Source organism: Mugil cephalus, chromosome 4 (assembly GCF_022458985.1).
Source record: "Mugil cephalus isolate CIBA_MC_2020 chromosome 4, CIBA_Mcephalus_1.1, whole genome shotgun sequence".
Lineage (NCBI taxonomy): Eukaryota > Metazoa > Chordata > Actinopteri > Mugiliformes > Mugilidae > Mugil > Mugil cephalus.
The window spans coordinates 6,368,866-6,391,908 of NC_061773.1; the positions used below are offsets into that span (position 1 = coordinate 6,368,866).

The following is a 23,043-nucleotide window of genomic DNA, read 5'->3' on the forward strand; positions in this document are numbered from 1 at the left end:
CAGAGAAATTCTTTCTTTGCATTTGACTCATCCATTTGTTCACTTAGTAGTCAGAGCAACGCAGCGCAATGTACTGCTACCTGTGCATTATTTCACAAATGAATAGGCAACTATTTGTGAACAGAGACACCATAATACTGTGTTGTGTCTCCAGCATGTCCCACTTACTCAGAATGACCAAGCTGGAAATTCAAGTTCAAGACACAATATCCAACAAATATGTTCTTGTCAATTCAATCAAAGTAACGGGCAAATTTATTTATTATTGATATTTTGTTCTCCAACAAAGTTGATAGACTCTTCTCTTTAAATGAGCAGAAGCGTCGTTGATGTGATTTTTAAAACTGGATTTTCTGAAACTCCAAACTGTTGTTGACTGAGATATGCAAATGACTTTGGCACTGAGGATGCAGAATAAGGAAGGGAGCCATCGTCCTGCATTAAAAGATCATCGGCATAATTTCTCAGCAGATACAAGTCCTCTGTGTTCCATCGTCCATCTGGCTTAAAGTTATGCCACTCTCTGGCTCAAAAGTTTCTTGGACACTTAAGAATTCTAAATTAGTCCAAAAATATGGTTTTGTTTTGTTTTTCCAAAATGGTTCACTGAGTCTAAAACCAGCAGCTCTCACTCCTACACTTTAGTCCTTAAGCCTTTAATGTAGGTGAGTAGGATGTGTAAGTAATTTTACTGTCACAATACTTCATTAATACATGTTGACACATACATTAGGAAGGTAAGTAATGCTAATAACTGTATTAATTTAAAGACAATTTCAGTCTGGATGTCAGCATTAATCTTTTGAGCCTTTCAGTCTGTGCCTGAGAAGGCTGGCTGTGAGTGCATGTGTAACAGGGGTGGGGGTATAGAGTAAGAGACAGTAGAGGAGACAGTGAGTTATTTATACATTTAACTCCATTATTAACTCCACAGATTGTATTTCACTGCGTTAGAAACTGCACACTTGGCAAATTTTGGTGTGTGTGCATCTGAGTTTGCATAATCATGACAACAAAATCGTTCAAAAGTGAGGGTGGATAATCAATTCCCTTAGCTCTCCCTCTTCAATAAAGCTATTACGGGCAAAAACCTAATGTGGGCCAAATAACATATATGGTTTATTTTAACTTTAACCTTCAGAGGTTGCAGTAGAGGGTTTAAAGCTGCTTTTTAATCAGACTTCGGGGCAAGTAACAAGAGACAATAAGAGGCACTGCTGTTGAAAAGGAGACGGTGTGACAGGCGGAGAGAGCAACCAGCATGAAAGCAATCGCTGGGGCACTCAGTCTTCAAGTGCATATGATCCTAGCTTACATCTCTGCACCGCACAAACCCATACAACCCGGACAAATAACCTGGGAAACCCTGATATGTTATTTCCCCTAATCTCCTATCGCACAATTGATGAGTTCAGTACTGCGTGGTCAAGCCACAGCTTCTTGCTGGAGACAAATATGACTTGATATTTGCCTTCTCTTTCTCTGTGGTCTTTGAGACACATCTATACTAAAAAGTACACCTGCAGCTACTTCATCGACGCATTATGTTATGATGATAATCTTACAATGATGATATGATTAAATCGCAGCAACATTAAAGCAGATAATGAAGCACCATCTCCACTAAGTTGGATAACAAATACTTGACAGTGTGCCTTAAAATATTCATTAGCAGTCCCTGAAATGGTTGTGAGGATGCACGAGATTAGGAATGTGCTTTGTACTCCATATATAAGTTCCTTTGCTTTTGCCTCACATAAACGTACTATTCCGTACGAAGTACTGCCATTAAGATGGTTATGTTTCATGTACTAGATAAATAAACTGCAAAGGATGAATATTCACAAGGTAAGGCTGATTAACTCTTGTATTTTTCACTAAGTATTTCCATTTAGACACAAAAAATTAAATAAAACTGAAATTGGCAGAAAGATCATCATGGTCATCTGCCTATGAACTTAAGTGACATCCGATTCTTAATCCATAGGGTTTAATATGACGTCACCACCCTTTACAGCTACAACAGCTTCAACTCTTCTGGGAAGGCTTTCCACAACGTTAAGGAGTGTGTTTATGGAACTTTTGACCATTCTTCCAGAAGTTCATTAGTGAGGTCAGACACTGATGTTGGCTGAGAAGGCCTGGCTCACAGCCTTCATCTAATTCTTCCTAAAGCTTTTTCTGCTGGGTTGAGACCAGGAGTCAAGTTTTTCCACACCAAACTCTCTCATCCATGTCTTTATGGTCCTTGCTCTGTGCACTGGTGCACAGTCATGTTGGAACAGGAAGGGGTACATCCCCAAATTATTCCCACAAAGTTGGGAGCATGAAATTGTCCAAAATCTCTTGGTATGCTGAAGCACTCAGAGTTCCTTTCACTAGAACTAAGGGGCTAAGCCCAACTCCTGAAAAACAACCCTACACCATAATCCCCCCTCCACCAAACTTGGCACAATGCAGTCAGACAAGTACTGTTTTCCTGGCAACCACCAAACCCAGATTCATCCATCAGATGGAGACGTGTGATTTGTCACTTCAGAGAACGTCTCCACTGCTCTAGAGTCCAGTGGTGGTACTTTACAACACTGCATCCAACACTTTGCATTGCACTTGGTGATGTATGGTTTGGATGCATCTGCTCAGTCATGGAAACCCATTCCACGAGTTAGACTGCTAGGTGGGTTGCACTGGAACATATAACAATGTGGCATCTACAGTACAAAGCAATGGAAAGCAACAAAGACAGACTACAAAATCTTGTCAGATGATGTCCTAATGCTTTTCTAAGCTAAATCTCATAGCTGTTAAAAACTACTTAGGGCTCTTAAAATAGAACTGAAGGTTGGGCTGAACCTGTGTGTCCTTCCCAAATGAGGCGATCTAGCCTCAAAGACACCGAAAATAGATACTGAAGAATGCACAAATGCTCAAAACCTGCAAACTAATTAATAGAATAAAATTAAAAAAAAATATTTATATATAAAAAAAGAAGATGTTGGTCCTTTATAAGCTATTCACTCTAAGGATTCAGACACTGGAGGATCCAGCCCACAAATATGTCTCATTTTTTATGACTTCCCATACATCATCTGACTAGTTGTGACTTCCCAGCTCTCAGAAACAGTGATAAATTCTAGCGTGGTTGCTTCATGTCACAGATTCTGTTCCAGACTGACTTATGAGTAGGACCATAGCCAAATCACGTTTATATCTCATCTTAAGTGTGACATGAGAGGAGCGTAATTGAAATTTGTTGCGTGCCATCTGATACACAATACCCACTGACGGAGTAGGCACTGTTAATTCTCTGTCTCTAGGTGCATGAAGGACAAAAATGACAGAGATATTTGTTTGAGCTTCAGTTTCTTCTTTAAATCGTTTTATAGCCGACCCCTTGATAACACTGAATTCCATGTCTCATATAAGCATCCAACAGAATCTAATATTAATGAAAACTCATTCTCATAATCCAATAACACAGTACTTTGGTGTTATTAAAGGCATAAACCCAACTTTTAGGTGATGTTACATGAATGCCACAGCAGGTGGAAAGGCTTTTCTTGGTGCCCACCTGACTGTTTGGAGCTGCTTTCCTAGCGGTCAGACACAATCTTATTTCACGATGACTCAAATCTGATTTGAGCAAGAGACAGACAATGCCATGGCTTCCAAAGTATGTAAACAGAGAGAGGGAAGCTTCAAATTGGGCCCAGAGTCTCCTGGAGAATAATTAATGTGACATTTCCCTGACATTTAGTCAGAGGTATAGCAGAGGAGCCTGAAGAAAAGGCAGGAAGGAGAGATATGAGGCAGCGAATGGAAAAGAGGAAGACAGGGACGACGGCGGGGAAGAAAGAACGCAGGCACGCTCCTTTTCCCTGAACATCTTGAGAAATATCACAGCTGTTATCCACCTTCTAGTGTTGCTTTGTGCAGACAGGAACTGAGCAGACGTGCAATTACACACACATACACACAGACACAGACCTACAAATAGACCTACTCTAATGTTCTATAGACACTCCTTCAATAATGATAAAATTGTACTTTTGTTGCTTGGTTACCACTTGTTTTGTGCTCATTTCTACCATTCATCAACTGTTTATGGGCTGTTGCACATGCCTTCCCATCTCCGACCCAGGATAGGAGAGTACGGTTGATGAGCCAACACCGGGACAGTTTGTGGTTGAAGCTGGACCACTCAACTAGCCCACAGTTTGCCCCAGTCTATTAAGAAAATACCCAAGACAATGCATCACACCCCACCAGTGCTTTTATCAGCTAGGTCTGTGGTTTCACGTTGCCCTTTTAAGCTAATTAGGAATTAATAAACTCTGCGACCTGTGATGTCGAGGTTTTTCTCTGGCACACTATCCTCTCCTCTATTCTAATGATGCCAAACCAAGAGATGATTCGAATTAACGGCGTGGCTAAACACTTTTTAATGGACATACTTATCAGTGGGAAGATATCTAGAGCTATAGATCTGCAGGAAGCACAATGAATAATCTGCTGTGTCATTATTCTAAGTGAAGTGGCGTATCCATCTGGGTCAAGCGCTTCAAAACGCTTCGCCACAGATATTTTGATGAACTGCATTTATCAGGGTGTGATAATGGACGCAGCAAACGTGTGGTTGAATCAGGGCGGACATCTGCTTTTTGTAGGCTACAGCACTTTCTTAGCTCTAACACAATGATCATTGATTTTGCGTCTCTCCGATTCCTATGAAGAAGACAATTCACTGACAGACTGGCAGCACTCGTCTCAGCCCTTTTGTGGCCGAGAGCGGACAGTTCTCACAAATCCCCGCTGCAAAGCATCACGCCAGCGCAAATTGCTAATAGTTACATTTCCATTTCCCGCACACCAAACAAGCTCTGGCTCTTCCCCTAACACGGCAGTGGAAAGAGACAGCCTCCTCTTTGATTGCTCCAGTCCATCCTAGAAGAGCGCGATCAAAGGTTGCTCGTCTTTAGTGCTGATGCGGACTCCCAGGTTGCAGAGGCAGGTGTGGCTCTCTGTAAGGGGGTCAAATATAGCTTTTGCAGCGACTAAACATGAGCACAGCTGATGGGAGTCGGCAGATGCAGCCTTCAGATAAAGAAACAATGTGCACTAGAGTGAGGGGCATAATTATTCAACAGATGGCTGTTACAAACAAAATGCAGGGCTACGTGCCCATTCAACCAAATACTGCATAATATTAACAGCCAAAAGGTGTTTTAATTCTAACAGCTGCTGTGCTGTCAAATGATTTTTTATATATTCTTTGCTAATAAAGTGTTTGAGCAGTATGCCCCGACCGCATACTGTGCATACCCTGGCTGCTCAGTATGACTTGGCTGCCTTCTCAGACTTAATCTTAAGCTAAGCGCAGCAACTAACCTTTTCTAATGTGCTAGTTGTACAATAATGTCATGTCAAAGTCGTCTTTTCACATGCACTGATTTATCTGAATGATTCCAATGGTTCTAAATTATTTCTGACTTCTTTGTTTACGTCCACACCGAGATATAATTCAATATCCCAGCCTTCTGCGAAGGCTCTCAAATCCAATTGTCTGAGAATGATGAGTGTCGCTGTCACAGACAACAGCTAACAGAATGCGGAGAATAATGCGAAGAAATTACTTCAAGAGTCAGAAATGTATTTTAGGTTGAGAGTGTTAGAAACTATGTGACACTAAAATAATACATTGATGTATGGCCAGTCTAAGCACACATCTGTGCATTTAAATCTGTGCGTATTCGAAAGTCTGTTTTGTGGGTACAGTAAACACCTAACACTGGGGTTGATATTAGGAGCATTAGACAGATGATGAATCTTATGTGCAGTCCATCTATCCGCACAGCCATTTTCATTTTATTTTCCTGTTGCTAAACTTATCTGACTGTTAAGACGTTTTCTTCCCTGCTCTTGAGTAACACTAATGGCACAAATGGATAATAGCGCACACATATCCCGTACTAATAAATCATGTTGACAGGTTCTCTCTAACCTCGTTCCTCCCCATGCTTGAAGCATTCACAACATAAGTAAAAATCAAAACCAGTTTCGTGAGTTGTCCTAATTGGCCAATCTTGTGCAACTGTAAATGGCCTTTAAAAAGCGTCAATTTTATGGATGCAAAATTGGAGTTCTAGTCACACAAAGGTGATATTTTTGTGTGCAAACAATCTATGGTTGCTCTCTCAGTGAAGATTAAATACACGTATAGCACAAGACTAATTCCCTGTATATGAAGTAATTTGCTTGACAGCCAACGCTTCGTAGCTGCCACTTTGGTTTTGTAGAATGTAGACATTCCAGGCTCTGGTTGCCAAGGTAACCCTCTCCTGCATTTCACACCCCAAATATCTGAAATTTGCAACCCACAAAAACAAACAGAGCAGAAAAATATAGATAGTATATATGGTTCGACGGGGGCAATTCATCCGGAAATTCTGGTATCAAATGTTGGAGATCAACAGGGATTGGAACAATTTATCCTAAGGGGTTCGTTACTGTTTACAACATGCTTCCTCCAGTAGTTGTGGAGAAGTCGGAAGTTTAAGCCACTGGACCAAAGTGGTTGACAAACTAACAGACTAACAGAAGTTGTATCTCTTGGCCCACACATATTACGATCATGTCAGAAGATGATCGTTTAAATCAACCATACACTCACACCCAACATCCCGTCTCAATTACCTTTGCTGCAACAGATGAGCTGGGCTTTTCCAGGAGATCCCAGAGCTTCTTTCGTTTCTCGGCACAGCAAGTGTTGTCAAATTCTTCTCCCTCCCTGTCTTTTAAATTGTCGGCCTCTCTTTTGAGCTCCTCGTTCATCTGCTCCTTTTTCTGGTGGTACCTGGCCTGGCAACACGACTCCAAGTAGATCTCGTCGATGCCCCAGTAGTCGAGCTCTTGACTAAACGACAGGGCGCACATCTCCTCCATCATGTGCAGCTTGCCCGTGCGGTAGAAGTTCAGAATTGACGTGAACGCCCCCGGATGTCGGTCAAAAAAGTACTCGTTCTCCTCCAGGTTGTAGTCGTCGCACACTTCCATCAGGGAGTCGTGGGAGTTGCAATCTCTTAACTTTCCCAAGCGCGTTCGTGGGAGCCTGTCTAACGTTCGCCACAAGACTTCATGTGGGAGACCCCCAACATTCAGCCTGACTCTGCGGAAACACGACTTGCTGCGAATGATGTCCACCGGTTCAGGTGGCAGTGACGATGTTGACCTGGAGCCAGCTTTATTTAACTCTGCCAACGACTTCTCCATGATGACTTTCGGTTGAGGAAGCATGTACACAGCCAGGGTTATGGACTACAGTTGATCTTCTTTTCATTCATTGTTGTATCTAAAAGAATCATGAAACAAAAACACGTCATCAGTATTATGAGGTTTCTCATATCAAGTGACATGAGGGACCACATGCATCTCAAACTAATATGGTTATGGCTGTGGCCCCAGGGCAGGGGTTCCCAGTGGAGTGTCATGACCCTAGAAGGTGTCTAACAACCTGACAGATCAAAAGATGCTCCAAGAAAGACACTACAGTAATTTATATTGCATGAACTAATCCGTGGTTTTTCTTGTGGTTGTGGTTACTGTGGTTGTCTCTTGTAAAATGCTTGATGCTTGTATCATTTCAGACTTGTATCAATCCTTCAAATGAAACAATTGAAAAAATTCAAAAACACAGGAAACCCCTGCTTTATACTGAATTTTTCTATGCATTTCCAATGCATATCGTATTATCATATATCGGTAGTTCTATTTATAGCTTTATACAGTTTGATTTTTTTTTTTTTATCCTTTTCCGAATCAACAATAAACCTATCTTTGGCGAACAGATGGAGGTTATTGAGATGACTCACACATATTAACAAGGCAAGAAACCGAAGCCTGGCTTATTATTGCATTGCTATCATCAAACCAGGTGCTGAGAAAAGCCTCATTAAAAAACTATTACCCACAACTTACAAATCTGCTTTAAAATGCACTCAGGTCTGTTGCTGAGACAAAAACAGGAGCTTAACGGGTGACATTTATTTGTTATCTCTGGATTTAATTTCATCACTTCATCCATGGCATAATCTCCTCTGAATTTGTTTTAAATTCTTTCCGAAACCAATACTAAACATTCCCTGCAAGATGAGTCATGCCTGAAGCCAGTCAGCAGAGTCATGCATTTCTATTATTGGTTTAAAAGGGAAATATTTGGGATCCATAACAAATGGTCCCAACTGAAGCAGGTATTTAGGAAAGACCTTGTTGAAATATCACAAGTTCTTAAAACTTTCAAATGTGCCGACTTCATTTTTGGAGACATGTCCTCCATATCATACACTGTTTCTCCAGGATGTCTAACATGGCAGCACTCAATCATGAGGGGAAAATAAAGCCCAAGCTCTCCACATTTCTTCTTTTTCTTCTGTATTTTTGTCACCCCAGGATTTCTGGCTGCTCATATGATGCCCATGCAGTGTTGTTCATCCCACCAGAGTGATGAATATGGTACGGAGTGAACGCTGTCCAGTCCAGTGGTGCTGAAACACCAGGAAGCGCTGCTCACTCCCTGAATCACGGTGAGCTCCCTTGGGGGAAATGCTGAGACAGGCTAAGTGACGAGAAGCCTAGATTAGAGCTCCTCACAAAGAGGCCAACATTTTATGTATCATTTACAACCTCTGATTTGGTGCAAGGTGCACATACTATTGTATTTAGATTTGTATAAGAGCACAGAAACCCCCACATCAGGCCTGCTGATGTGATAACTGATAATAGTCACACGAAGTTTGTAATACTTCACAAACCCAATTAGGCCGTGGGACAACACAGATTAGCATGTGCATGCAAAATAAAGATTGTCACAGTGTATAACTGAACACGCACAAGTGTTGGCTTTAACAAGCTGCAGGAAACACTAAAAGGAAATGAATGTGAAGAGCCTCCACCCTCCTGTTTTATCCAAGTCAAGGCTTCCATGAATCCGTTTAGCATAACAGATCACAAATAAACATCCTTCTTCCTGTGAACACACTGCACTGCTCCGCACATTGTGCTAATAAGCTGATGTTTAAACATGTACAATGGAGTAACCTATAGAGAATGCAAATCCTCCATCGTTAAGCATTTCTCGTGTTTTTCAAAGACCGCCTGCTCCATATTGGTGCAGCTTGAATGCAGAGTGTTATTACATGCCACTGATAAGCTATCACAATCGAAAGGTTGTATCTGATTCAAAGTCCTGAGAAGGAAATGAGCTTAAAAATACCGTAGTGAGTTGTTGTCATCCTGCACTGAATCAAACCAGCACGCACCGCTCTGTGAACAATCAATCCGCTGCCACAAACGCAGATGAATCAGTAGCATTTAAAAAAAAAAAAGAAGAAGAAGAAAAGAAAAGGAGGCGCTGTTATTGGTTTACTATTGCCAGGGTCTAACCCAATCCATGTCCCCCTCCTCTGCCTCCGACATGGCAGAGAGATGTTCAGCACGGTCTACACTGCCTAGCCGCCGGATTCCTGCTCCGCATTTCGCCCGAAGATCAACAAGTATGCCGAGCGCCTGTTCGGACAGACTACCTGTGTTTCCCAGTCAGCTGTGTGAGGAGGCGCCGCATCTCCGTGAAGGTGGATCCATGGCAGCTCGGCGCTCTCTTCCACATCTGTTTAACTCCTTCAGCGCCGCGTCCTGACGCATCGCTGTAACAGGAGACCGCTGTGCGTAGGTCGGGCTGTAACGCACGATAACTGCACATAATCACACTGGCCTATGTGATCTGAAGCCAACAACATGCAAATCAAGACAGCGGGTTCATTAAAAAAAAAAAAATTAAATGATCCTCTAATAACAACTTATACGAGTACTCCTTAATTTTGGGATATAGGTTTGCGCACCGCTGCATTCAGATGGTTTTCCAAGAACTAATTCACTAATGTATAATCTTATAATACGATAAGCCCTGCATTTTAATACTAAGAGGTAAGAAATGAGAAGCACATTTTCAGGAAAAGGTTAGGTATCCAAAGCAGAAGTAACCTTTCTGCATATCAATGCAGCCGTTAACTGTCCTAGCCAGTAGTAAATAAAGTCAGTTCCACGTGTTTCGTATAAAGGTACTGTATGTTCCGCAGTCCATTGTTTAAGGCTGGAGGGCAGCACGGACATTTGGCAACGATTGGTGGATTTGTAATATACTGAAATTTCTGGATCTTTTTGATGCAATATTGTTTAATGTGACCTCTACCAATCAGTCATTTAATAGACGTTAGAGGATGAGAGAACATTAAATATGACACATTGCATCTTGATTTTTATTTTATTTACTTTTTCAAAAAAAACAAACAAACAAAAAAAAAACACGTATTTTGGTACGGTGGTTAGCGCTGATGCCTCCCAGCGATAAGGTCCGAATTCGAGTCCAGCTCGGGCCTTTCTGGGTGGAGTTTGCATGTTCTCCCTGTGTCTGTGGGTTTTCTCCAGGTACTCCGGCTTCCTCCCACCTCCAGACACATGCTCGTTAGGCTAATTGGTGAATCTAAATCGACCCTAGGTGTGAATGTGAGTGTGAATGGTTGTCTGTCTCTGTGTTAGCCCTGCGATAGGCTGGAGACCTGTCCAGGGTGTACCCCGCCTCTCGCCTGATGCCAGCTAGGATAGGCTCCAGAAACCCCCCACCCTAGTGAGGATAAGTGGTAGCGGAAGATGAGAAGAGAAAAATCTTGTTTTTTTGTCATAAGGGGCCACCACTACTTTAATCTTTAACAATGGATCGCATTGGCCAGGTCCAAATGTTTTATTTACTAATGTAGTACAGTAGAAAGTACATTGCAATGTACTTTAAATGTAGAGGTGTCATTAAAGGAAAATACTAACGAAAAAATGTGGAAGACCTCCATCCTTCCTGTTGTCCTTGGGGTCAAATTTGATAGATTTTCTCATGATTTTCATGTAACGTAATTTTAATTCTATAAATGTGTTGCACATTTTTGAATTTGGTGATTCATTAAATTTCAGGCTTCATAAATAGTCAAACGGACTTTGTAAGAAGAAAAGTTGCTGTGTTGCTGTGAGGACAACATTAAATATTTTTTACACTTATTCTCTTGCATCGATAAAAAAAAAAGACAAAAACAAACTGCTGGACACAAGGTGTCTCCCTCTTCACTGTATGGAGGTGACAAATTAGTTTGTTTTCTTAATTTTCGTTTATTAAATAAAAACTTCTTTCACACACACACACACACACACACACACAAGCTTAAATATGATTCATAGGTGGACTGATTAAATATAACTGAATAAATAACGCTACAGTGCATTCAAGAAAAAAATGGTTTCTCAATCGATAAAGGCTCATCATCGCTTTGATCACATTTCACGTCCTCTTCAGTCTGTATCGAATCTGCAGATCTCCGTCCGGCTGGAGCATCCCAAAGCCGTAGCGACTGGGATTAAATGGTGGCAGTCCGTCCTTGGGGTTGCACATCTCCAGATCAAGATGGGTCAAGAGCAGGAGCACAAATCTAGAGTCACAAAGGGGTAAAACCATTCAGAACGGCCACAAACCACCCACTAAACACCATGACCTATCGATAATGTTAATAATGTCTGTCTCAAATGAGAACAGAACAAACTAGCTTCCCTTGTGTGTTGTGGATTACATGACCTTTAACCTTTGTGATGTAGTTCTCCCAACTGCCCCTCCTCTATTTCCCTCAGCCTCTTTCATACTGATCAATACAGAGTATGAGCAATTACTTTATTAAAGCCAGTTGCTAATGACGATGGAGAACATGAAAGCAGGACTGAAATGATGAGAACGGCCTTTATTAAGTGAAGATGGATTTTGCTGGTCTGATCTAGTAATCAGGATGAAATTGCAGGAAGCTCTTTGATCATGAATGCATCATTTTGAAACTCAAGATACATTATGGAAAGATATGAGATTTTTTATTTTTTTTTTTACACTCACTGTTTAATGGCCGTCACAGCAAACTCTTTCCCAACGCAGCTGCTTCTCCCTGCGCCCCAAGGCATGGTGTAGTACTTGACCCTTTTCCCATCCTTGTAGAACGTATCCTTCACCGTCATGTCTTCATTAAGGAAGCGATCGTACTTGAAATTCTAAAACAATTAAAACCAAATCATTAATGACGTGTGTTTCATAATATCATGCAAACATGTCTGATGTCTCTTGCTCTATATATTATGTCAAAAATAATGTGCAGTGATTACAGCACTCGTAAACATTAAAAGCCAAATAAACAGAACAGACACTGATAAATGATCTCACCCCCTCTCTAGTCCCTCTTGGCGTTTTATTGTGGGCATGTACCTACTTATCCCAAAGGATGTGTTCTGTCAGTGATTTTAGTCACAGTGCTTAATCTTGCCTCCTCAGGACAACATGTGTGCTATGAGTGTACCATGGAGGCATGAAAGCATAGCTAGTCTATGACTGCCATACATGTGGGAACATTTTACACAGTAAGTACCTGTGGATCTTGGTGTATCTGTGGGTCCATCTGAGGGCTGAGGAGGGGGAACAACAACACTCTGTCCCCTCGTCTCAGGTGGTACTCCTGTCCGTTGGCCATGCGCAAGATCTTGTCCTGCACCACTTCTCGCCTGATCATTACTGCGGCAGTGAGCCGTAGGGTCTCACTCAGAACGCTATCTGCAGAATGGAAAGGACAGCAGAGTGGAGGATGTCAGACGGGTGTCGCCTTGAATTACATCAGCAGTGCCCTCGGACGTAATTTGGAGAGCTACGAACATTTGCACGGATATGAATGTATGAAAACGGCGGTCTTCGTTTAACCGATTCAAAGGTCAAACTTCAATCGTCGCTTTTACGGTTGCAGTGCATTGTGTTTATATAAGTCAAGTGAGCCATTGTTTCCGTTTCATTGGCTAAACCCCAAGGAGGACGAGCTCAAGTCAATAACAGAAGAGGCTGCTAGCAGCTGTTATGTACCAAGCACAGGTGTGTTGTGCGCTCCCAGCAGGTTGATGGGGGGACGCTGAAGGGAAGTATCCCGGAGAGTGGAAAGGCCTCTAATCTCTGACTTAACAGCCTCCATGGCCTCAGGGTGGGTGAGCAGAAAGCCAAGGAGCCAAAAGGCAGCAGGTCCTGCATTACACTAAAAGGAAAAAAACACAAAGCACACATAAACACCTTTACATCAGCCATAGGCTTCAAGTCTGGAAAAGTTGCATTTACATGTCCACAGAACACACAACTTAAAAACATTTCTGAATATTTATTTTCTTTCTGAACCATTAAAAAATACTTCCTTTCATTTTTTTTTTTTTTGTGCTGCTGCTGTCTGGATGTGATATGAAGACAGCAAACCTCTCAGGGAGAGACACCTGAGCCTGTCACACAGTAATTGCTGTGGGTTAAGGGAGGTGTTCTTCTTACTTCTGCACATCTCAGGTTAGATCTCCACTGACAGCTAGGGCAAAGGCCCAAAAGTGACTAAAGGTACATCACATTGTCTTTCTGCCCTCTTAGGTCGTCAGATCACCAGATCTAAAGCCACGGATGATAATATGAGTCTGGCAGCCCCAACACCTGCAGGGTGGGGATTCCTAAGGAAAAGGACTTGTATTTTGGGGAGTATTAATTGAAAAATTAATCGAAAGTAAGACGAGAAGATTGCACTTAACCTAAATATATACGGATGTCTTGTACTGATGAAACAAATGAGATGAAAATTGCTTATAGCTAGGCTAGCCATTTCTCCCAAATTACTGTCTCAGCCTCATGTTAAGCTCATCACCTGCTGGCTCTAATAATCCACAATCCTAATACTGTGTAGGTCTCCCTTGTGCCTCCAAAACAGTTGTGACTCATCGGAGATCTGAGGGATCTTGTTAATTTAGAAGCCAGGTCAACACCTTGTTGAGTTGTTCCTAAACTGTTTTTGTGTCTCTGTGTGTGTCTGTGTCAGGCTGCATCCTGCTGGGGATAGATGCAGCCATCAAGGAGTGTCATTGTTATGGGGTGGGGGTGTCTGGTCTGGTCCAGGTGGGTGCTACATGTCTAAGTAACATCCACATTAATGCCAGGTCCTAAAGTTTCCCAGCAGAACATTGTGTTGTCACAAGATGGTTAATGTTATTCACTTTTCCTGTTAGTGGTTTAAATGTTGTGGCTGATCGGTTTATTCTGTATTTCCACCAGAGATTACTTTTCTAACCCTCAAAAACATTCAAATTAAAGTACATGTGTGGGGTTTAGAGTTCACTGGCATTGTTACACGTATAATAGCAACCTTCCCTAAAAGGTAAATAACCAATAAATGAATTTTAGCCTATAGTATATGTTTCAGTCAATAAGATTGATCGTTTGGAAATAGAAAGAGGACAGCAACCCCCAGCTTGTGCAGGACTCATGATGCTGAGGATGTGTCTGGCATAACATGGTAACACATCAATGTGCCTGAAACTCATGTGTAAGCCACATTCTCTCTGGCACCTCTCGCTAGTCACACGTCTAATCCCTCTATTCTCTGCAGCCGTGCTCTAGTTTCCACCCAAGACTGAGGCTGTGTGCTCTGATGTCCCAGCAGACATGATAATGCACAAACAAACAAACAAACAACTTGAGGACTGGCAGTCCTTCCCAAACAAACGGCCTAGCTGTGAGAGCCCGCAATGGTTAGCTTGGTCGAGGTTTCTCCTTGCTTGAATATAACCGGTGTAAAAGGGGAACAAGCAGCGTTGCCGTGAGAACGACAGAATAACATAAATATTACAGCTAAAACGTGTTATAGAAGAGCAGCAAACGCAGCGACCATTAACAGCTCTCTTTCTCCCCCAACTGGCGGAAAGGAGCAAATATGTCATGCTGATCTGGACTAGGAAGCAGTAATTCTGTCGTCACACCTGTGTCAACATTGCTAAGAATGTAAACTTATTACATCGCAGCCACCTGAACTGTCAGAGATTAATCTGAAATCGGGTATTGCAAAAGAGGAAGTGAACATTTGTACAACTGAAATATTAACGCTCACTGGTTTGACAACATTGCCAGCTGGCTCACAGCCAAATGAGCAACAGACTACCACAGTTCCCAATATACGCCTTCGTTTACAAGTTAAATGTGCACTTCGAGCTTGACACGGCAGCATGGAAACTGATTCACGAGATTGGAACTGGCAAAAATCCACTCTGAAGCTGCAGGTTGAGGCAAGCAGCTCTGAGGTACTTGGCCGTGAGGAATCTACTGCCTCTGGGTTTCTGGCAGGCTGTGAGGCTGAAATCAGGCATTCAGTCTGGGTGTGGGAAGTTTGTGTGTTTTTGTATCATTTTAAGGCATGTGTGTCCGTGTGTTGTGAAAAAGAAACCCAGACAAATAAAACAGCCCTCACCTGTGTGGTCCATAGCTGTAAGAGCAGAGCTTTTTTCTGCATTTCTGCATCTACTCCCTCTTCCCGCAGGAAGTTGTAGTAGCTCTGCTGCCAGGAGCTCGACTCGCCTGACTCGCTGTTCAGCCAGCGTGGGGACAGCAGCTCCCACAGTCGCTCCTGTGACGACCTGGCAGTTTTGCTTTCCTCTGTTGGCAAACCAACACACATCAACTGTATAAATATTATGTCCGACCGGATTTCAAAAGTTTCAAAGTTTAGCGACTTCTGTTCTCATTTGCTGTGGTTTGGCTTACCCCGCTTGAGCGTGGAGCGAGCCAGTTTGGTGAGAAGATCATCAAACGTGCGGAACTCTTTGTAGACTGCGGCAGCATTGTCTCCCCTTTCAAACAGCGTAAGGTATCCAGCTCTGAGGAAGACAATAAAATGTTCCTGTGTATTTCGACTTTAAAAAATAAATAAATAAAAATGTTCATCTTCAGTATGATGTAAAATGTTACCTGAAAAGAAGACTGTAACAGAGGCTGAACAGTCCGTCCTGTTTCCACTCTAAAGAGTTGCCGCCTGTGTGGTTATTCAGGAGCAGACTCTGCAGGTGAGTGTTCATAGAGCTGCTGAGCTTGCAGAGGCTGCGTTGATCCTGAAAATGCCTAAGGCATCAAAGCGACACTCATTCAATACATGCAATTCAGGGAAATCCATAAAGTGATATGTTCTAAATTCACATTCATTACTTTTCCATCCAGTCCCTCTCTGACGTGGGCTTCACGCTTGGCAGCTGCAGACTGAAGACCTTTTTTATGAGCTGGCCCCTGATGCGGGAGAAGTCCAAGGAGACTGTGTCGTGCAGCACGCTGTCAAAGGAGTGCGGATCCAACAGCATTGTGACATAGAGACCAGCAACCCGGACCTATGAGGAAGTCATTTTAGATGTGGTTTAGTCGTTAATTCGACAGTTGTTTGTTCAGCTGATCAGAGGATATTCTGACCTAAAAAGCTTAAGTCTGGGTGTGTCAATATGTCTGGCAAACACTGCAACAACAAGTGTATTGAGGTTAAAGTGATAATCAACATGACATTTGTATGAAGTTGCTATATCCCAGCAGTCCCCTTCTCTTTTAAACCACTTCATGTAAATCCCAGTGTTTGCAGGTATAATCGGAGCTTACAGTGAAGATATCTCCGTGCTTTTCTTTCATCCGGGTCAGAAACTTTGGAGCATCTTTTCCAAACTCGAGGGCATGCCCCAACCATGGAAGGAAACCCTTATCGAGAGGAGGCTCATTTTTCTGCCTGTAACACACAAGGAAACACGTTAGATATGGAACGGTATCATGGTTTGCTTATCTACTTTTCATATATTCCCGAATCTCACCAAACAGGTTTGGAGTTAACATGAGGCCAAAAGAGCTCCTTTTTTTCTTTTCTTTTTTTTTCGTGGTAAAAAACCATGAAGCATGTGGATCACAGTTTAAATAAAGGTGTATTAACAATATGTTATGTTTTGAGTGTTTAATTTAATCAGTGATATATCTTCAGCTTTATGCTAATATATCTAATTCTGCTAAAAAAAAACAACAAGGTCTGATTAATAGTAGATCTCATCCAAAAACAACTATTCTAAATTAAAACATTTTGAAATGTTCTGTTCCTGTATTTTACAAAAGCTTTAGACTCATTTAACCTTTTAAATTAACCTCAGGTACTAATTTAATTTCTGTGAAAACAACATAGTGAGGAAAAGCTTTACCTTTTGCGGGAAGTAACAAAGAGAAGTAGTAGTAGTCCGCCAAAGAGTAGAAATATTGTCCACAGCATGATTCTGTGATGATACTTGAGCTGCCCTGTCGATTATTTACTCCATAGCTGCTCCCGGCTCTCTTATACCTCTGGGCCTGACTCAACTGTAACTAATCTTCTTCGACTTGGGGGAGTGGAAAGGTGTGGCTTGTCACAAAAATGTTGCACAATTTCCAACAATAGATGGTGTCAGACACCACAAAACAACTTCTTCCCTTGTAAAAGAACTGTGTGACTTACAGGGGAACTATGTCTGCTTTTCAGAACTTAATTCGGATTAGGTTACACCCTAAAGAGCAGGCTACCATGGAGCAACCATGTAGCACGTGGCCCTTACGGGTCACTTCATAAGGTGCATGGAAAAATCACAAGCAATAACATTTCCAAGCAGTGACATCAGTAAGACTAAACTATTCATGTTGGTTTAGTAAGAAGTGATGTCAGGAAACACATTTTTAAGGGTATAGTCACCGGTTCCCATGGTTTGTTGATGTGAACTCTGTCTAGCAACAACCTAGTTCCTAATTGAAGTTGTGAAATAATCTATTATTATCTCCCTTAAGAACACTTATGGTCTGTGACGGCCACGACTATCTGTCACACCGAAACCACCGACACCAGTGATTAATCATCACGAGAAGTTGTTTGTGATCACACACGATACTAAAATTTTACAAGAGGATAAATCATCAGTAAATCAAACCTGAATCACGACATAAACAGAAGTGACACTGCAATAAATGCAATGAATCGTGTATTCAAAAGTAATTAGTATTAAAGGTTTTCTGCTTCATGTGTGAACTGTACCAGCAGAGGGTAGTCGTGCACTTACAGCAGCTTCACTATTTATCAGCTGGAGAGAGAAGAGGGGAGTGTCTGTAATGATTTGTTACTTTAAGTCAAAATGATACGTCTCATCAGAAGAAAAAAAATAAACCAATAGAAATTTCCTTAGAAAATTAATTCTCGCGGAAATATATACTAGATAGTCTTTCAGATTTTAGTCCGTTTAACTGAAGTTGCCTTTAACTGACAGCACGACCTATTTTTTTGTTGTTGTTTGTTTGTTTGATAAAGGAAAGGGCTAGTAAAAGGCACGGGAAATGAACAACATTACTTTGCGCACGTTAAAAAAAGTAAGTTAAGCTTTATTTATCAATATGTGACTCTCACAGTCCAAAGTAGCTGCTAGCTTCGCGCTAACATTCTGTGTGCTCTTCCTAAATGGGCCGGAGTAGATACATCAAATACAACGTTAGTTCCTACGGCAAATACGTACTCTATAATGAGCGTTTCATTTTTGGGTCGTGCACCTAGCTGAAGTAGCTACTTATATGCGGGCTATGATTTAGCCAAAATAAATAAATTAAATAAATAAAAACAAATTAAATTAATCTGAAAGTGTAATCATTCAATGGGATGATTATAGAGGGACCATAACGTATATCATCACAACCATAGGATCTGATCTCCATCTGTCACTCCTTTACGTCGCCATCATGACTAAAATATTCATATAATCCCAAATAATATTACTATGATGTGCGCACATTTCTATGCTCATTAAATACCTTTCCTGTTTGTGTTACAGTTTTTATTTAATTTTGGCTCTTGATCAAGGCTCTTGTATTCGTAAGTGTCACGTAAGCAATAACTGTTATTGGGTCATTTCAGGTCACTGCAGTTGGGTTTACAATAAAGTCCTCGAGGAAAAGAAGCAAGTGTGTATATGTTGCAATTTTGTTCCAATAATTCTGCAAATTATTTATTTCTTCCCAAGAACTTGAAATATTGCAGTGTCTGAACTGCCTGTTTTAAAAGTGCATCCAATGTGAAAATTTGACAGAAATTACAAAATGACAGTAGAACATCAAGCTCTAAAAGTTAAATGACTGCATCTTATTACTAGTAGCTCATTAGTTAAACTTCTTTTGATGATGCCGATGCCGTGTGGTTGATTTTGTTCTCATTGTGGATGAAACCTCATAATGAGCGGACCTCAGCCGTCTGGTGTCATGTTGGAGAGAAAGTCTGCAGAAGAAATGACCATCGACGTAAGAAGGAAACCCACCCTCTCCTGACAGTTCATGGAACCACAGTACACAGAGTTGAATCTCCCAGACTACCGGAAACTGTCATACAGCAGAGCCTAAAATAAGACATTTCATCCATCACTATGAAAGCCCACTAACTCATGCACTTGCTGAGACAGCTGAAAAAGTTCAAACTGTCACATACTCACATGCTTGGGTGCCGTGCTGCCACCACAGAAACCATGTTCACTTCTTCCATCACTTGTCTGGTTTGGCTCTGCAGCATCTATCTCTTAGCTGAGAATCAGCATTGTGTGCGATGTGCAGAGCAAATTATTGTCTATCCAGTCTTCACTTGAACAGGCCCGTGCCCTTCCACAATGGAAAAGAGGGCAAGAAAAAAAAAAACATGGATGACCCCTCTCACCTCGGTTACTCTCTCATCCAGGGTTATTCCTTCAGAGCTCTGAAAACAAGGACTAACCACCAACTTTCATTCCTTCTTCCCTGAAACCATACACAGGCCATGTCCAACATAAACAAAGATAGAATCTATTCCATTTTGCATTGTGAGTAAATTATTTAGTTGTATTATTGTACCTACATTATGTATTGATTGAACTGAAATAAACTGATTGAGTGACGAATTCCTTTCCTAGTTAAGCTGATGGACCGGAAATTGACCTGTAACAAATTAAAATGCTAAAGCCTAAAAAATAATTTAGCAGTCAGACTGGAATTACTTCCTTCTCTTTTCAATCCTTATATATATAATTAAATTGTGCTTGATCTACAATTTATTTAACATAAACTCCTGCTATGTGTTACATTTAAAGGATGCAGTCGCTGTGTATTGTTTTCAATTTCAAGTCTGTATGGGGCTGCCTCCATCTCCAAATTTTTCTCCCATGAGAAGGGAAGGACGCAGCATAGACCCAGCCAGCAGGGGCAGGCTCTCTGCTATAATGCTGTTATTATGGTAATGACTCTAAACAGCCTGCTTTATAAAAACTGGGTGTGGTGCACTGCAATCCGAGTCACGTTAAACAAACAGCCTGTCGCAGGAACGAACGTCACGTATGATACCACACACGACAAAAACCTTTATATCTGACCGTTGTTTCAGGGTATATATATTTAATGTCTAACATTTACATTTTTTGCAGTTATATCTGTTACCTGTTGTAATCTTGAGCTCAATCAGATCAACATGGGTATTGTTTTTGTGGGATGAACTGTATTCTTGATTCACAATTTTACGTATAAAATGATCAGGCATAACATTATGACCACCTGCCTGATATTGTGTAGGTTGTCCTGTGGTGTCTGGTAACACGATGTCGTTAGTGGGGGTCATCGTAGTCCTATGGGTTGAGGGGAGGGGCCTCTGTGGATCATCCCACAGATACTTGATCAATTTGAACACCAGGTCAACACATTGTTGAGTTGTTCCTAAACTGTTTTTGTGTGTGTTCCTGTGTCAGGCTGCATCCTGCTGGGGATGGCTGCTGCCATCAAGGAGTGTCATTGCTATGGGTGGGGGTGCCTGGCCTGGTTTTGTTGGGTTGTATACATCTAAGCAGCATCCACATGAATGCTGGTCCAAAAGTTTCTCAGCAGAACACTGTGTCGTCACAAGATGGTCAATGTTATTTACGTCTCCTGTCAGTGGTCATAATGTTGTGGCCGATCTGTGTACGCTACAGTGGAAATGGAAATAAAGTGAGATATAACACATTCAATCACATATTTCAGTTCTTAAGGTAAAACAATAATACTCAGTGTAAAGTCAGTATTATTAAATCTTTACATTACATGAACATTACCTATAATCCTGATTAACTATGCCATAAAAACAGCAGTAATTCTACACTTACACAATACAGGGTCTTTACTAGCCTCTTGATGGAACCTAATCTTTTCTTCACGCATCATGTGACCATCACTCCTCCTGTAAAGACCTGTAAGTGGATGGTGTTAAAGTTTCCATGGCCTGGTGAGACACAGATTTTTCACATTATTTTCAAACCCACCCCAGAGTTTTATCAGGCACATTTTTATTCCAAGTATTGGTGAGTAACATTTTCTTAGGAAATTAGAAGTTGGAGTGCAGATTGCCTGGTGAGAACCAAAAGGTCCTTTTTGCAGATTTCTCCGGAGCCGTATCTTCGCAGCTTTAACTGTTGTCACAGGATGACGGTTGCCCGCAGATTTCCTGAGAAAGTGGTGCAAAGGCGGGATCGGGATTTCTTGACACAAATCAAAATACAATCTTCTCACAGCCTCAATTATCCCTGTCCTACATGTCAGTTTACATTCTGCTGAGAAAAATACACATTTTGGGAGACTGTGAGATCAAAGCAGTAGCGCATAGTTTCTCTTGAGAAGATACAGGAGGTTATTTGACAGTATTTGTCAGCAACTGTCCTGAAGTGAAGTACACAGAGCGGGGGAAAGAAGGGCAGGCTGAGCAACTGTTACTTTCTCTGGGTAAATAAATAATCCATCAGTGTTGCACTTGTAGTGTACAGTGTGTTTTGCTGCAGAACAGGTCTTTTTGAAACACCAAAGTTTTGATTATGTTAATCTGGTCTGTTAAAATAAAAATAATACTAACATTGTATTTAGTGATTTCAAAGCCAAAAGTGAATTTTCAATTTCAATTGTAGCATTAAACTGATTTAAAGTCATGGGAAAAATGAAGCACATCCCATGGATGCAAATCTGGACATGCACCCATTTAGTTCTCCCTGATACAATGGCTCCAGATTAAATCATCCCGCATTTCCATGCCATTTATTGAAACAATTTTATTTTTTTCTGTGAAAAAAGTAAGACCACTCTTGGTCTCAGAAGGTGCACTCTAGTATAAATGAAATTGGTTGCCAAAGCAACCTCTTGTAGGAGTTTTGCACGAGTGTCACCAGTCAGTCAGAATGTCAAAAGGATTTGTATCTGCTCTTCAACTTAGATGTTCCATAACCCAGAATTTCTCCTTTTTGAGAGATTTAAGATCAATATCTTGGTGAAAGGTCCACTTCCGGCACAACTTCACCTCTTAGACAGATGGCCTCACATCATCTTTGAGCACTCTTTGATGTGACACAGGATCCAAGGTTGAATCAATGGCTGCAAGCTGCCCAGTCTCTGTGGCAGCAAAGCAACCCCACTCAATAACATTTCCACCACCATTCTTCAAAGTCGGTTTGAGGTTCTTCTGAAAAGCTGCATTCGGTCTGTGCCAAACTGTCTACTGTTACTGTGACTAAACAACTCCGTTTTAGATGAGTGTATCCAAAAGGTCTTCGCTTGTATGTGTGTTGGCAAACTGTATTTTTATCCAATATTGTTTTTGGATGGTATTTATTATTATTTCCCCTCCCACGCCGGCCAAATTTCTGTGATCTCTCATTACGAGGGATACCTGCAGATCCTGTGACGACATTTCACTTTTCTTGCCAAACTTCCATTTGTATTAAAGGGTCTCTCTGCTCTTAAGCCGAATTTGCTGAGAACAAATTGGCAGTCATTTGAAATCCTCACGATGATTTTCCTAACAGTGGAATGATATCATTTAAATAACTTGAAGGACTTCTTAAATCTGTTGCCAGACTCGGAGGCACACGCAACCTTTTCTCTCTGATGGCCTTAGGGCTCTTTAGATGTTGGCAGGATGACACCACAGCCAACAGAACAAACATGTCAGAGACTTTGAAAAAAAATCCCATGAGGAGTTTCTAATCACTGGCACCAGATCTGACACCCCTAATTGTATGAATATGAGGGCGTGATAAATGTGAGTGTGTCATTTCAATGCATATACCACCTTTCTATAC

General features: G+C 41.4%; 2 protein-coding genes across 3 annotated transcripts in view; both read right to left on the reverse strand.

Annotated features, from left to right (window-relative positions):
* Positions 1-9,781, reverse strand: part of kcnb1 (potassium voltage-gated channel, Shab-related subfamily, member 1) — a 27,937-nt gene extending 18,156 nt beyond the window's left edge. Inside the window, exons 1-2 of one of the 2 annotated variants that reach the window (XM_047584031.1) lie at positions 9,579-9,781; positions 6,694-7,348 (exon numbers count right to left, since the gene is read on the reverse strand). In XM_047584031.1, coding sequence (XP_047439987.1) covers positions 6,694-7,293 — 600 coding nt within the window. In that variant the 5' untranslated portion in view covers positions 7,294-7,348; positions 9,579-9,781. The other variant, XM_047584029.1, reaches the window with a different exon arrangement.
* A 1,354-nt stretch (positions 9,782-11,135) lies between these two features.
* ptgis (prostaglandin I2 (prostacyclin) synthase) lies at positions 11,136-17,272 on the reverse strand. The gene is made up of 10 exons (XM_047581993.1): positions 17,125-17,272; positions 16,544-16,667; positions 16,109-16,284; positions 15,875-16,024; positions 15,671-15,783; positions 15,378-15,562; positions 12,977-13,142; positions 12,495-12,676; positions 11,972-12,123; positions 11,136-11,522 (listed from the first exon to the last, which is right to left on the reverse strand). The coding sequence occupies exons 1-10, from the start codon at positions 17,190-17,192 to the stop codon at positions 11,375-11,377; spliced, it is 1,464 nt and encodes a 487-aa protein (XP_047437949.1). The 5' UTR covers positions 17,193-17,272; the 3' UTR covers positions 11,136-11,374.
* Between the last annotated feature and the right edge of the window lie 5,771 nt (positions 17,273-23,043).

Bases quoted from the DNA above. Each gene is read 5' to 3' on its own strand.
- ptgis (XM_047581993.1), bottom strand. From the start codon at position 17,192: ATGCTGTGGACAATATTTCTACTCTTTGGCGGACTACTACTACTTCTC. The intron at 15,784-15,874 runs GTAACATTTTAC...TGTCTTCCTCAG, and splicing joins TGTTACAGTCTTCTTTTCAG to AGCTGGATACCTTACGCTGT. The intron at 13,143-15,377 runs GTGAGGGCTGTT...TTTTCCTTTTAG, and splicing joins TACAGCTATGGACCACACAG to TGTAATGCAGGACCTGCTGC.